This window comes from Ranitomeya imitator, chromosome 7, assembly GCF_032444005.1.
Source record: "Ranitomeya imitator isolate aRanImi1 chromosome 7, aRanImi1.pri, whole genome shotgun sequence".
NCBI classification, from domain to species: Eukaryota; Metazoa; Chordata; class Amphibia; order Anura; family Dendrobatidae; genus Ranitomeya; species Ranitomeya imitator.
In genome coordinates, this window is record NC_091288.1 from 12,521,068 (window position 1) to 12,538,075 (window position 17,008).

At 46.3% G+C, this 17,008-nt stretch overlaps 1 protein-coding gene across 5 annotated transcripts in view; it reads right to left on the bottom strand.

Moving 5' to 3' along the window:
* Positions 1-17,008, bottom strand: part of TNS1 (tensin 1) — a 441,100-nt gene that overhangs the window by 296,757 nt on the left and 127,335 nt on the right. For all 5 annotated transcript variants that reach the window (XM_069732691.1, XM_069732690.1, XM_069732693.1 and 2 more), the window contains exon 3: positions 7,694-7,731. In XM_069732691.1, the coding sequence (XP_069588792.1) occupies positions 7,694-7,731 (38 nt within the window). The remainder of the gene's footprint in view (positions 1-7,693; positions 7,732-17,008) is intronic.

A 17,008-nucleotide genomic window follows, 5' to 3' on the forward strand; every position in this document is an offset into this window, starting at 1 on the left:
CAGTGAACAGTTAGGCCTTTTAGCGATTATTTCATCTTCAAGTTGCTTAAAGTTAAAGATGACACATTTTCTTTGTACTTAAGGCAGAAAAATATATGTCTGCCTATAACTCTGAAAACGAAAATGGTGGAGGCCCACAAAGCAGGAGAAGGCTATAAGAGCTAAGCGTTTTCAAGTTGTCCATTCCTCAGTTCGAAATGTAATTAAGAAATGGCCGTTACCAGGAACAGAGGAGGTCAAGATAAGGTCTGGAAGATCAAGCAAAATTTCAGTGAGAGCTGCTCGTAGAATTGCTAGAGAGGTAAATCAGGAACCGTGCTTGGCTGCAAATGATCTTCAGAAAGATTTAGCAGACTCTGGAGTTGTGGTACATTGTTCTATTGTTCAAAGACACCTGCTCAAATATGGCCTTCATGGAAGAGTCATCAGAAGAAAACCTCTCCTGCATTCTCACCATAAAAGAATGACAAAAGAACATCTAAACAAGCTTGATGCATTGTGGAAACTAGTCCTGCGGACTGATGAGGGTAACACAGAACTGCTTGACCACAATGATCAGAGGTATGTGTGGAGGAAAATGGGCACAACATTTCAGGAGAAGAACATCTCGCCAACCATTAAGCATGGGGGAAATCAATCATGCTTTGGGGTTGTGTTGCAGCTAATGGCATGGGGAACATTTCACAGGTAGAGGGAAGAATGGATTCAATGAAATTTAATCAAGTTCTTGATGCAAACATAACACCATCTGTAAAAAAGCTTAAAGTGAGAAGAGGAAGAGGATGGCTGCTACACATGGAGAATGACCCTAAACACACGTCACAATCCACAATAGACAACCTCAAAAGGCGCAAACTGAAGGTTTTACAATGGCCCTCACAGTCCCCTGATCTGATCATCATTGAAAATCTGTGGAGAGACCTCAAAATAGCAGAGAAAGCGAGACGACCCAGGAATCTAACAGAACGGGGGTAATTCACCAAGGAAGACCCTCAAACAAGAACTGAAAGACTCTTGTCTGGCTACAAAATGCGTTTACAAGCTGTGATACTTTCAAAAAGGAGTGAGACTAGGTAGTCACCATGCAGGGTGCCCAAACATTTGCATTAGCCCATTTTCCTTTTTGTAACTTAAAATGTAAAAGATGAAAAAATAATATATATTTTTTTTTGTGTCTAAAACACAAAGGAAATGTGCAACTGTAACGTTAGGCTTTTTTAGAGATCATTTCATCTTCAACTTGCTTAATTGTTCACAATAACAATAAATTTGACCAGAGGTGCCCAAACCTTTACATGCCAGTGTGTGTACTGACTAGATTTATACTAATATTAGGACCAGTGGTATAACTAAAATCTGATGGGCCCCGATGTAAGATTTGGACTGGGGCTCCCCTGGTATATATCCCCCATGCTGGTATATATATGTCCTCCATACTGGTATATATGTCCCTCATCCTGTGCCCCATACTGGTATATATGACCCTCATCTTGTGCCCCCTACTGGTATATATATCCCCTATCCTGTATATATGTCCCTCATCCTGTGCCCCATCCTGGTATATATATGTCCCTCATCCTGGTATATATATGTCCTCCACACTGGTATATATGTCCCTCATCCTGTGCCCCATCCTGGTATATATGTCCTCCATACTGGTATATAGGTCCCTAATCCTGTGCCCCATACTGGTATATATATCCCCCCTCCTGGTATGTAGGTCCCCCGTTCTGGTGCTGTTCTTTAATGCATAGAAATAATAAAGCATTCTACTCACCTTCCCTCCGCTCCCCCGCAGCACAGCGTCCTCTTCTGAAGCCGGCAGCTGACTTCAGCGTGCAGTCGATGGGAGCACGTGACATCTCTGCCATGTGTCCCCAGTCTCATGTGCGCCGTCGTCAGCTGCTGGCCTCTGATTGGCCGGCAGTGTGTATTGCTGCACACAAACCTGAGGGGTCTCTGTGCTGCAATACACTTCAGCTGAATGTGCATCTGAGGACGCACATCCAGGTGAAGCTTGTGCTGACGTCAGCGGCCCCTCACACCCACCTGCCCAGACCGTGGTCTTTATGCACCAGATTACGACCAACCAATATTTCTATAAGCAAAAGTATCTGGCTGAAAAAGTGTGATGCTCCCAAATATGATGAAATAAACCAACAGAACAAAAAGAAAAATGTTGCTACAATTTATCTCACAAATATGTCAACTTTATAAAATATTGGGTTTTGTTAAACAAAAAAACAGAGAAGCTGAATGAGAGCAAACAACAAAACCTCCCAAGGCGAATAGTCACATACAGGTCCTTCTCAAAAAATTAGCATATAGTGTAAAATTTCATTATTTACCATAATGTAATGATTACAATTAAACTTTCATATATTATAGATTCATTATCCACCAACTGAAATTTGTCAGGTCTTTTATTGTTTTAATACTGATGATTTTGGCATACAACTCCTGATAACCCAAAAAACCTGTCTCAATAAATTAGCATATTTCACCCATCCAATCAAATAAAAGTGTTTTTTAATAACAACCAAAAAAGCCATCAAATAATAATGTTCAGTTATGCACTCAATACTTGGTCGGGAATCCTTTGGCAGAAATGACTGCTTCAATGCGGCGTGGCATGGAGGCAATCAGCCTGTGACACTGCTGAGATGTTATGGAGGCCCAGGATGCTTCAATAGCGGCCTTAAGCTCATCCAGAGTGTTGGGTCTTGCGTCTCTCAACTTTCTCTTCACAATATCCCACAGATTCTCTATGGGGTTCAGGTCAGGAGAGTTGGCAGGCCAATTGAGCACAGTAATACCATGGTCAGTAAACCATTTACCAGTGGTTTTGGCACTGTGAGCAGGTGCCAGGTCGTGCTGAAAAATGAAATCTTCATCTCCATAAAGCATTTCAGCCGATGGAAGCATGAAGTGCTCCAAAATCTCCTGATAGCTAGCTGCATTGACCCTGCCCTTGATGAAACACAGTGGACCAACACCAGCAGCTGACATGGCACCCCACACCATCACTGACTGTGGGTACTTGACACTGGACTTCAGGCATTTTGGCATTTCCTTCTCCCCAGTCTTCCTCCAGACTCTGGCACCTTGATTTCCGAATGACATGCAAAATTTGCTTTCATCAGAAAAAAGTACTTGGGACCACTTAGCAACAGTCCAGTGCTGCTTCTCTGTAGCCCAGGTCAGGCGCCTCTGCTGCTCTTTATGGTTCAAAAGTGGCTTTACCTGGGGAATGCGGCACCTGTAGCCCATTTCCTGCACACGCCTGTGCACGGTGGCTCTGGATGTTTCCACACCAGACTCAGTCCACTGCTTCCTCAGGTTCCCCAAGGTCTGGAATCGGTCCTTCTCCACAATCTTCCTCAGGGTCCGGTCTCCTCTTCTCGTTGTACAGCGTTTTCGGCCACATTGTTTCCTTCCAACAGACTTACCATTGAGGTGCCTTGATACAGCACTCTGGGAACAGCCTATTTGTTGAGAAATTTCTTTCTGGGTCTTACCCTCTTGCTTGAGGGTGTCAATGATGGCCTTCTTGACATCTGTCAGGTCGCTAGTCTTACCCATGATGGGGGTTTTGAGTAATGAACCAGGCAGGTAGTTTATAAAAGCCTCAGGTATCTTTTGCATGTGTTTAGAGTTAATTAGTTGATTCAGAAGATTAGGGTAATAGGTCGTTTAGAGAACCTTTTCTTGATATGCTAATTTATTGAGACAGGTTTTTGGGGTTATCAGGAGTTGTATGCCAAAATCATCAGTATTAAAACAATAAAAGACCTGACAAATTTCAGTTGGTGGATAATGAATCTATAATATATGAAAGTTTAATTGTAATCATTACATTATGGTAAATAATGAAATTTAACACTATATGCTAATTTTTTGAGAAGGACCTGTATAGCGGGTGAAATAAGTATTGAACACGTAACCTATTTCTGAAGGTGCTATTGACATGAAATTATCCCCAGATGTTGGTAAAAACGCATCCAATCCACACAGGACAGAACTCACAAGAGATGTCTATAAATTATGTGTAATAATGAGAAATGACACCGGGAAAAGTACTGAACACATGGAGAAGGAGAGGAGCAAAAAAGCTGTGGAAAGACTATAGACATGGAAAAAGAGAAGTTTCACACAAAGCTCCCCCTCCTCATAGCCAATGCCCCCATAGCGCCGTAATCCTTTTATTCCGCCGTCTATTATTGTGACCCATGTGAAGCTCCTGGAAAAAAAAAGTGCAAAGCACCAAACATGCAGGAAGCGCCTCCACGCAGGACTCTGCGGACACCTCTCACATCAGTGGCCTGCGCACCGACGCTGCGCTCTGAACTGGTCAGATGACAGATGTGCAGGAATGCAGAGTCTGGACCAATGTATCACTGCCAGCAGAACGTGACGGATGACACCATGGCTGAGAATTATTAGGAGGGGTCGCGGGTCACGCTAAATCATACATTAATAATGAGGCCGCAGGTCGGGTGAACGTCGGGTGAGTCTTAGGAAAGTGGTGAAAAGAGAAGTGTCAGCTCTTCTTCACTGTTTGTTACAGAGGTTTCTGTATTTCCAGCATTTTCTATAACTTCACTTATACTGTCACAAGACTGGAAAATCTGTTCTATAACCGCGTAGATTTGTCAGTTTTAGAAAAACCCGGTGACGTCTCCTGCGGTCGCAGAGGACATAATGCAACTTTAAAGCAAAGAAAACCTTCTGGCTAAGTTTAGACCTGTAATCCGGAAAGTTGCTGGTGCAGCTGCAAGTTCAGAGCTCAGATTCCGTGTGAAGAGGCTTTTATGCCTTGGTCACCTTCTCCTCTCTCACACGGACACGTCTCTACACGATGCTTCGCAGGACTATCTCTGGAAGACCCTGACCACAGAGATCTATGGAGGAGGCTAGCAAGAAGGAGCATAAGGCTATGTGCACACATTCAGGAATGTCTGCAGAATCTTCCAGAAGAAAACTGGACTTTTTCTGCAGGAAATCAGCATGCGTTTTTTTGCGCTTTTTTGCAGATTTTTCACAGTTTTTTTCCGGTGCTCACAATGCAATAATATAGCGGCAAAGACGCAAAAAATCAGCAAAATTAATGAACATGCTGTGTTTTGGACCGCAATGCATTTTTTTTCGTGGAAAAAATGCAGCATGTGCACAAAAATTGCGTAATGCTTTAAAAATGATGGGATGCTTATGTATGCGTATTTTTAGTGTTTTTCCGTGGAAAATGGACGAAAAACGCAAAAAAAAAAAACGTGAAAAATCCTGAAACATAGCCTTAGACATAACTGTGTGATCAGACTGTGCCCAAGGATTATTTGCCGTCTGCAACTATGGAGCACATTCAGCATCAACCTGCGGTGCATATATCTGCACAGGAGCCGCGGTATCTGGACAGGAGCCGCGGTATCTGGACAGGAGCCGCGGTATCTGCACAGGAGCCGCGGTATCTGCACAGGAGCCGCGGTATCTGCACAGGAGCCGCGGTATCTGCACAGGAGCCGCGGTATCTGCACAGGAGCCGCGGTATCTGCACAGGAGCCGCGGTATCTGCACAGGAGCCGCGGTATCTGCACAGGAGCCGCGGTATCTGCACAGGAGCCGCGGTATCTGCACAGGAGCCGCGGTATCTGCACAGGAGCCGCGGTATCTGCACAGGAGCCGCGGTATCTGCACAGGAGCCGCGGTATCTGCACAGGAGCCGCGGTATCTGCACAGGAGCCGCGGTATCTGCACAGGAGCCGCGGTATCTGCACAGGAGCCGCGGTATCTGCACAGGAGCCGCGGTATCTGCACAGGAGCCGCGGTATCTGCACAGGAGCCGCGGTATCTGCACCGGAGCCGCGGTATCTGCACCGGAGCCGCGGTATCTGCACAGGAGCCGCGGTATCTGCACAGGAGCCGCGGTATCTGCACAGGAGCCGCGGTATCTGCACAGGAGCCGCGGTATCTGCACAGGAGCCGCGGTATCTGCACAGGAGCCGCGGTATCTGCACAGGAGCCGCGGTATCTGCACAGGAGCCGCGGTATCTGCACAGGAGCCGCGGTATCTGCACAGGAGCCGCGGTATCTGCACAGGAGCCGCGGTATCTGCACAGGAGCCGCGGTATCTGCACAGGAGCCGCGGTATCTGCACAGGAGCCGCGGTATCTGCACAGGAGCCGCGGTATCTGCACAGGAGCCGCGGTATCTGCACAGGAGCCGCGGTATCTGCACAGGAGCCGCGGTATCTGCACAGGAGCCGCGGTATCTGCACAGGAGCCGCGGTATCTGCACAGGAGCCGCGGTATCTGCACAGGAGCCGCGGTATCTGCACAGGAGCCGCGGTATCTGCACAGGAGCCGCAGTATCTGCACAGGAGCCGCAGTATCTGCACAGGAGCCGCAGTATCTGCACAGGAGCCGCAGTATCTGCACAGGAGCCGCAGTATCTGCACAGGAGCCGCACTATCTGCACAGGAGCCGCACTATCTGCACAGGAGCCGCACTATCTGCACAGGAGCCGCACTATCTGCACAGGAGCCGCACTATCTGCACAGGAGCCGCACTATCTGCACAGGAGCCGCACTATCTGCACTGGAGCCGCACTATCTGCACTGGAGCTGCGTTATCTGCACAGGAGCTGCGTTATCTGCACAGAAGCTGCGTTATCTGCACAGGAGCTGCCTTATCTGCACAGGAGCTGCGTTATCTGCACAGGAGCTGCGTTATCTGCACAGGAGCTGCGTTATCTGCACTGGAGCTGCGTTATCTGCACAGGAACTGCGTTATCTGCACAGGAGCTGCGTTATCTGCACAGGAGCTGCGTTATCTGCACAGGAGCTGCGTTATCTGCACAGGAGCTGCGTTATCTGCACAGGAGCTATATACACAATACTTTGTGCGACATTTAATACTGATTATTTGTGAAGTTGTTTTATTTGATTGACACAATTTCACTTTAACCATCTAACATAAGCTTTGACATGTTTTCTGAGAAGTTACTTGTGGAGCTGCAGGTTCAGAGCTCAGTGGATATTACTTGTGAAGCCAATTTCCCTCTTTCATTTACTGAAAGAAAATCTGTCAACAAGTTTTTGCTCTCCTATATGAGAGCAACATAATTTAGGGGCACCTAATGATTCCAGTAATTAATCACTTACTGGGCTGTTTGCTGATATTTTCCAAAAATCTGAGTTTTGCTGCAGATCTAGCAGTTCTCTGAATGCAGAGCTCTGTATAACCCCACCCACACCACTGATTGGCAGCTGCATGCACACTGTGCATAGGCAGAAAAACGCCAATCACTGGTGGGAGGAGGGCTATGCGAAGCTCATGAATATGGGGAACTACCTGGCAGCCGGTTTACTGGTCCTCTAGAGAGTCTCCTGCTGATAAAACTGCAGCAAGCAGCCCAGTAAGTGACACATCGCTTGAATCAGGGACATTGCCCCTATATTATGCTGCTCTTAGATTAGGTGGCAGCAGCCTGCTGACAGATTCCCTTGAATACTCAGTTCTGTGCGCCTGAGCGTCCGCCCTCTAAGGGATTCCTATAAACAGAGGATGAGCGAAGTGGAGCAAACCCGTAATAAAATGTCAGAGATGATGAACCCGATAAAGTCCTTCATGCTGCGTGCAGCAGGTGATTCCGCCATCGTGTGATGGCCGCACAGACAGGAATGACCGGGGGCTCTTACCTTGGCTTCACACTTGCGGTGACATGACAATCTGCAGACTGAAAGAGAGAAGAAGGTCAGAATGTAAAAACGTCTCCAATAAAAAGTGAATATTGGGTGCATGCTGGCCGCTCACCCCTTCCCCTCAGTGCTCCCTGCGGGGGGCGCTACAGCCATTCTATTATACAGTAAGAGTGAATCTTCAGGATCAGCCGCCGGGGGCCTCACATCTCCATATTAGACCAAACGTGAAAACAAACAAGCTCCATAATCCCTCCCACGCGCCCCAGGAATCCGGCTACACAGAGTTTGGGAAATGATACAAATCTGTGTCCCTTCCTGGATTATTAAGACCCGGCTCACACACATATGGAACATGCGGAACTGTTACAATGTAGCACAAGAGTCACAAACATCCTGGATTCTGCCCACAGAGGGCTCACTCCTGTGCGCTCCCCATCATCCCAATCATCGTCCCCGTGTGTCTGCATCACCCCCTATGCCATGGACTTCTCAGCTCATCTCCCCTGTAATCGAATGTGTAACACATCATAATAATAATAATATATATATATATATATATATATATATATATATATACACACACACACACGAACACAATATAGCCATATATATACTATACATAAATACACACATAGTACATGAAGGAGATTCCCATCTCATCACACTTCGTATACACAGGAGATTATTGTCCATCACACATGACCTATCCTTATTCTGTCCTATATACCATTCTCAGTTTTTCCCATAACCTTGTATACGCCAAAGAACGATCCTCTGCTCATGTCCAGTTCGGAGGTCTCTACTTTCTCTGGAATTAACGTTCTTTCTGCCATTTTCTCTTTTATCTTTCTGCAGGGAGTTCTATCAATGTTACAACTTCTGCTTTCTTGTCCACATTGCATCTATATAAATGCAGGGACACAGACAGCAGGACGACATGGCAGGCAGATCATGAGAGTGCGCAGAGATCAAGCTGATTAGAGGCCAAGCTGTCACATTCCAGCTGCCAGAAGCCACCACTAGGGGGAGATCGGAGCTTACTGCATGCACTTGTGTGTAGACAGTTAGTGCCACCTAGTGGTGGCTGCAGGGATCCGGAATTCTACAACTACTGCTGGAATGTGGAGCTGTGTCTCAGAAATAAAGTTTATATATCTATAAAGATAAATGCAGATGAATGTGATTGTAACAACAAGTTAATGCACAAAGAAATGGACGTTTTCCAGCCAACGCTTCAACTTTATTGACTTTTACACTTTTTAAACTGTAATCAGATTTCGGCTCAGTTCAATTAACTTCACAAGAAAGCCGCAATATTTGAGGGCGCTTTATATCACCCTGTGTGCGTGTTCTGCCCTGTACACTCCTGTCCTTACAATCCATTCTTTGTCCTTGGTCTAAGTGGCTGCACCTGACATAAGGCAGAGAGATTTAGCACAGGAAATAACAAGTATTGGTTAGACGCAGCCCTGCGCTCCTTTCATAACAGCCGGGCACACAGCACTATAACCGGAGAGAGCCACACACATCACTGTGCCCCGCACACAGCAAACCGAGACGGCCACAAAAAGCAAAAAAACATACGAAGGACATAGAAGGTATCAATACATAACATTATCATGTAATCTGTGTACATACATTACATTACTGATCCTGAGTTACATCCTGTATTATACTCCAGAGCTGCACTCACTATTCTGCTGGTGCAGTCACTGTGTACATACATTATATTACTGATCCTGAGTTATATCCTGTATTATACTCCAGAGCTGCACTCACTATTCTGCTGGTGCAGTCACTGTGTACATACATTATATTACTGATCCTGAGTTACATCCTGTATTATACTCCAGAGCTGCACTCACTATTCTGCTGGTGCAGTCACTGTGTACATACATTATATTACTGATCCTGAGTTACATCCTGTATTATACCCCAGAGCTGCACTCACTATTCTGCTGGTGCAGTCACTGTGTACATACATTACTGATCCTGAGTTATATCCTGTATTATACCCCAGAGCTGCACTCACTATTCTGCTGGTGCAGTCACTGTGTACATACATTACATTTCTGATCCTGAGTTACCTCCTGTATTATACTCCAGAGCTGCACTCACTATTCTGCTGGTGCAGTCACTGTGTACATACATTACATTACTGATCCTGAGTTACATCCTGTATTATACCCCAGAGCTGCACTCACTATTCTGCTGGTGCGGTCACTGTGTACATACATTACATTACTGATCCAGAGTTACATCCTGTATTATACCCCAGAGCTGCACTCACTATTCTGCTGGTGCAGTCACTGTGCACATACATTACATTACTGATCCTGAGTTACATCCTGTATTATACCCCACAGCTGCACTCACTATTCTGCTGGTGCAGTCACTGTGTACATACATTACTGATCCTGAGTTACCTCCTGTATTATACCCCAGAGCTGTACTCACTATTCTGCTGGTGCAGTCACTGTGTACATACATTACATTACTGATCCTGAGTTACATCCTGTATTATACCCCAGAGCTGCACTCACTATTCTGCTGGTGCGGTCACTGTGTACATACATTACATTACTGATCCAGAGTTACATCCTGTATTATACCCCAGAGCTGCACTCACTATTCTGCTGGTGCAGTCACTGTGCACATACATTACATTACTGATCCTGAGTTACATCCTGTATTATACTCCAGAGCTGCACTCACTATTCTGCTGGTGCAGTCACTGTGTACATACATTACATTACTGATCCTGAGTTACATCCTGTATTATACCCCAGAGCTGCACTCACTATTCTGCTGGTGCAGTCACTGTGTACATACATTACATTACTGATCCTGAGTTACATCCTGTATTATACCCCAGAGCTGCACTCACTATTCTGCTGGTGCAGTCACTGTGTACATACATTACATTACTGATCGTGAGTTACATCCTGTATTATACTCCAGAGCTGCCCTCGCTATTCTGCTAGTGCAGTCACTGTGTACATACATTACATTACTGATCCAGAGTTACATCCTGTATTATACCCCAGAGCTGCACTCACTATTCTGCTGGTGCAGTCACTGTGTACATACATTACATTACTGATCCTGAGTTACACTCTGTATTATACCCCAGAGCTGAACTCACTATTCTGCTGGTGCAGTCACTGTGTACATACATTACATTACTGATCTTGAGCTACATCCTGTATTATACCCCAGAGCTGCACTCACTATTCTGCTGGTGCAGTCACTGTGTACATACATTACATTACTGATCCTGAGTTACATCCTGTATTATACTCCAGAGCTGCACTCACTATTCTGCTGGTGCAGTCACTGTGTACATACATTACATTACTGATCCTGAGTTACACTCTGTATTATACCCCAGAGCTGCACTCACTATTCTGCTGGTGCAGTCACTGTGTACATACATTACATTACTGATCTTGAGCTACATCCTGTATTATACCCCAGAGCTGCACTCACTATTCTGCTGGTGCAGTCACTGTGTACATACATTACATTACTGATCTTGAGCTACATCCTGTATTATACCCCAGAGCTGCACTCACTATTCTGCTGGTGGTTAGTCCTTGTGTACATACATTACATTACTGATCTTGAGCTACACTCAGTTAGTCTCTGAGCTCTGATGAGACAAGAACGGGAGAACATAAGTAAAGATCTGCCCAGAAGCCGATATCCAGCTGTTGGGACGAAGAGCAGAAGTCTGGAGATTAACACTGAGGATATTGAGGCTTTACGGAAACTTCATGTATTTGTCAATAAAACAACTTACGGAATGTTTATAATTGTTTGTCAGTAACCAGATAAACATCCAACTAAAGGAGCAAAAAAACACTGAAGAGTCAAAATATGAAAACAAAAATTGTGTCAGTCTCAAAACTAATGGCCGCGACTGTAGAGAACGCGGCGTCTTGTGTAAGTGGCCAATGTGAGACCCGCTGCCCCTCGATTGGTGACTAACAGTGAGATGGAATTTGCAGGCTCCTCTGTGCAGTCACCGTGTCATGTCCTCTGTGGGATCGGGGGTGTCGGGTCCTCTGTGGGATCGGGGGTGTCGGGTCCTCTGTGGGATCGGGGGCGTCGGGTCCTCTGTGGGATCGGGGGCGTCGGGTCCTCTGTGGGATCGGGGGCGTCGGGTCCTCTGTGGGATCGGGGGCGTCGGGTCCTCTGTGGGATCGGGGACGTCGGGTCCTCTGTGGGATCGGGGGCGTCGGGTCCTCTGTGGGATCGGGGGCGTCGGGTCCTCTGTGGGATCGGGGGTGTCGGGTCCTCTGTGGGATCGGGGTGTCGGGTCCTCTGTGGGATCGGGGCGTCGGGTCCTCTGTGGGATCGGGGCGTCGGGTCCTCTGTGGGATCGGCAGTGTCGGGTTCTCTGCGGGATCGGGGGCGTCATGTCCTCTGTGGGATCGGGGGCGTCAGGTCCTCTGTGGGATCGGGGGTGTCGGGTCCTCTGTGGGATCGGGGGTGTCGGGTCCTCTGTGGGATCGGCAGTGTCGGGTTCTCTGCGGGATCGGGGGCGTCATGTCCTCTGTGGGATCGGGGGCGTCAGGTCCTCTGTGGGATCGGGGGTGTCGGGTCCTCTGTGGGATCGGGGGTGTCGGGTCCTCTGTGGGATCGGGGGTGTCGGGTCCTCTGTGGGATCGGGGGTGTCGGGTCCTCTGTGGGATCGGGGTGTCGGGTCCTCTGTGGGATCGGGGGTGTCGGGTCCTCTGTGGGATCGGGGGTGTCGGGTCCTCTGTGGGATCGGGGTGTCGGGTCCTCTGTGGGATCGGGGTGTCGGGTCCTCTGTGGGATCGGGGTGTCGGGTCCTCTGTGGGATCGGGGGCGTCAGGTCCTCTGTGGGATCGGGGGTGTCGGGTCCTCTGTGGGATCGGGGTGTCGGGTCCCCTGTGGGATCGGGGTGTCGGGTCCTCTGTGGGATCGGGGGCGTCGGGTCCTCTGTGGGATCGGGGTGTCGAGTCCTCTGTGGGATCGGGGGTGTCGGGTCCTCTGTGGGATCGGGGGTGTCGGGTCCTCTGTGGGATCGGGGTGTCGGGTCCTCTGTGGGATCGGGGTGTCGGGTCCTCTGTGGGATCGGGGTGTCGGGTCCCCTGTGGGATCGGGGGCGTCAGGTCCTCTGTGGGATCAGGGGCGTCAGGTCCTCTGTGGCATCGGGGGCGTCACATCAAGACGCGGCTTCTGCTCTGCATTGGGGGCTCGGAGGAGCAGGAACAGGACCATATATGTTACTATGTGATGGCCGTGGTGACGCAGGACCAGACTCCAGGAAATTCTCTGCATATACAGTAGCCACAGATGGAGCAGAACCCAGATAATTGCAGCTGGAATTGAATCACCACATTCCACTTAATGAAAGGAAGTTACTAAAAAAAAAAAAGAGCTTGGCAATAATAGCTGCATTAACCCCCAAACTGCAGCGTCCAGTCATTAGGAAGGGTTAAATATTGTGCCCTATTTGTTGGATCTTGGTATCTCTAAGATCACGGCTTGCAATATTTATTTCTACAGAGGTCAGTTATAAAGAAAATTTAATAAAGGTGTAATTGGCAGGATGTAATAAGAAAGAAAAGAAAAAATAACAAAACTGCACAAATGGACAATGGGAATGTAAACTTTTCATCACAGCTCCAACATACACATGCGAAATCTCTGCTCTGCCAGCAGACACCACTAGAGGGAGCTGAGAGACCTCCTGTTTTATCATTGCGTCGAGTGTATGACCAGTATGCAGAGAGCTCCCTCTAGTGGTGGCTTCAGAATGTTATTATGTAATTCTGTATATTTAGTCTATTTGCTGGGGATTTGGAGCGCTGTATTAAAAAAATAAATTAATGCAAAAATTTAAATGTTGTTAGTTCACATGCTATCAGGGAAAATTCTTGGTTACAAGCACTAAACGGCAGAGCTGTACTTACTATTGTATAGTCAGCAATTCCGATGTCAGATACCAATTAAGTTCTCATATAAGCGCCTACCTTGCAGGGACTGTGCATTTTTCATGCATCATATGATAAATGGTATTATAAAAGCTTCCCAAATGCTCATGTACAGAGCAAGCGGTGTGCAGACACTGAACCAGCAGAGGGTGAGATTTCAGCTCTGAAGCCTGATAAATTGGATAACAATACACTTTCTTTAGCTGTAAACAGGATTCATAAGTCTGCAGTGACCGAGAGTGATTGCAGACATCAATTTGGACCGGACAACCGTTTAAATTCCCACTGACAAATCTCCAATCCCAGTAAATAGTAAATTTAAAAAAGTCACATCTTTAATATTCCGCTTCAGAACATTTTGATGTTCTATCCCTTTAAGAGGCCTTTGAGGTGAAGTGTGATGAAATAACACAAGTTCATTGTTGCGTTTCCTCCGCTCGCACTAGGTGGGGTCTTTGTTCCTTTTCCGCTTAGTAATAACAAATCTATTAAAGTGATGGCCAATGTTATTCTCCCTGTGTCACCCCCATCTCCGCCGTCCAATCCCAACCTATAGCAAATAAAGGGACAGTAACACTATTATTATTACCAGGGATACAAAATACTTCTTATCGGGATGTGATTGATTTATTGAATCATCAACTGAAAAGTATAAATTGTATCTGCAAACGGGCAATAAAGTGAATATCCAGAGACAATTTACACCCAAAGCGAATCATTGTCCAATGTAACAGGCTTCAGAGCTGAGATCTCTCACCATCTCCTGCTGGTTCAGGTTCTGCTGGCTCCTGCTATCAGCATTAGGAAAATGTCTAACTCCACACTCATCTGATGTAAGAAAAATGACAGTCTCTTCAAAATAAGAACTCATATGTCTGTTTACAGGCTTGCTAAATGGTAGAATAGTGAGTGCAGCTCTGGGGTATAATACAGGATGTAACTCAGCATCAGTAATGTAATGTGTGTACACAGTGACTGCACCAGCAGAATAGTGAGTGCAGCTCTGGAGTATAATACAGGATGTAACTCAGGATCAGTAATGTAATGTATGTACACAGTGACTGCACCAGCAGAATAGTGAGTGCAGCTCTGGGGTATAATACAGGATGTAACTCAGCATCAGTAATGTAATGTTTGTACACGGTGACTGCACCAGCAGAATAGTGAGTGCAGCTCTGGGGTATAATACAGGAGGTAACTCAGGATCAGTAATGTAATGTATGTACACGGTGACTGCACCAGCAGAATAGTGAGCAAAGCTCTGGAGTACAATACACGATGTAACTCAGGATCAGTAATGTAATGTATGTACACGGTGACTGCACCAGCAGAATAGTGAGTGCAGCTCTGGGGTATAATACAGGATGTAACTCAGGATCAGTAATGTAATGTATGTACACGGTGACTGCACCAGCAGAATAGTGAGTGCAGCTCTGGGGTATAATACAGGATGTAACTCAGGATCAGTAATGTAATGTAAGTACACGGTGACTGCACCAGCAGAATAGTGAGTGCAGCTCTGGAGTATAATACAGGAGGTAACTCAGGATCAGTAATGTAATGTATGTACACAGTGACTGCACCAGCAGAATAGTTAGTGCAGCTCTGGGGTATAATACAGGATATAACTCAGGATCAGTAATGTATGTACACAGTGACTGCACCAGCAGAATAGTGAGTGCAGCTCTGGAGTATAATACAGGATGTAACTCAGGATCAGTAATGTATGTACACAGTGACTGCACCAGCAGAATAGTGAGTGCAGCTCTGGAGTATAATACAGGAGGTAACTCAGGATCAGTAATGTATGTACACAGTGACTACACCAGCAGAATAGTGAGTGCAGCTCTGGAGTATAATACAGGAGGTAACTCAGGATCAGTAATGTATGTACACAGTGACTGTACCAGCAGAATAGTGAGTGCAGCTCTGGAGTATAATACAGGAGGTAACTCAGGATCAGTAATGTAATGTATGTACACAGTGACTGCACCAGCAGAATAGTGAGTGCAGCTCTGGGGTATAATACAGGATGTAACTCAGGATCAGTAATGTAATGTATGTACACAGTGACTGTACCAGCAGAATAGTGAGTGCAGCTCTGGAGTATAATACAGGATGTAACTCAGGATCAGTAATGTAATGTATGTACACAGTGACTGTACCAGCAGAATAGTGAGTGCAGCTCTGGGGTATAATACAGGATGTAACTCAGGATCAGTAATGTATGTACACAGTGACTGCACCAGCAGAATAGTGAGTGCAGCTCTGGAGTATAATACAGGAGGTAACTCAGGATCAGTAATGTAATATATGTACACAGTGACTGCACCAGCAGAATAGTGAGTGCAGCTCTGGGGTATAATACAGGATGTAACTCAGGATCAGTAATGTATGTACACAGTGACTGCACCAGCAGAATAGTGAGTGCAGCTCTGGAGTATGATACAGGATGTAACTCAGGATCAATAATGTAATATATGTACACAGTGACTGCACCAGCAGAATAGTGATTGCAGCTCTGGGGTATAATACAGGATGTAACTCAGGATCAGTAATGTCTGTACACAGTGACTGCACCAGCAGAATAGTGAGTGCAGCTCTGGAGTATAATACAGGAGGTAACTCAGGATCAGTAATGTATGTACACAGTGACTGTACCAGCAGAATAGTGAGTGCAGCTCTGGAGTATAATACAGAAGGTAACTCAGGATCAGTAATGTAATGTATGTACACAGTGACTGCACCAGCAGAATAGTGAGTGCAGCTCTGGGGTATAATACAGGATGTAACTCAGGATCAGTAATGTAATGTATGTACACAGTGAATCCACCAGCAGAATAGTGAGTGCAGCTCTGGAGTATAATACAGGAGGTAACTCAGGATCAGTAATGTAATATGTACACAGTGACTGCACCAGCAGAATAGTGAGTGCAGCTCTGGAGTATAACACAGGATGTAACTCAGGATTAGTAATGTAATGTATGTACACAGTGACTGCACCAGCAGAATAGTGAGTGCAGCTCTGGAGTATCACACAGGATGTAACTCAGGATTAGTAATGTAATGTATGTACACAGTGACTGCACCAGCAGAATAGTGAGTGCAGCTCTGGAGTATTAAACAGGATGTAACTCAGGATTAGTAAGAGCCCAAGAACATTATGAATTGTTTAGTATTGGAATAGCGGCCGGTATATTTACATTCTCTTTTATCATGTGCAGTAATTAAGGAGTTAATAGTTGGGGTCACGTTCTGGCCAGTGATGGACCATTGTCGTTATCATGATTGTCGTCCTTTCTGTGCCGTGCGATCACTTTCCGATCTTTCGCTGGGGAGGAAAGGT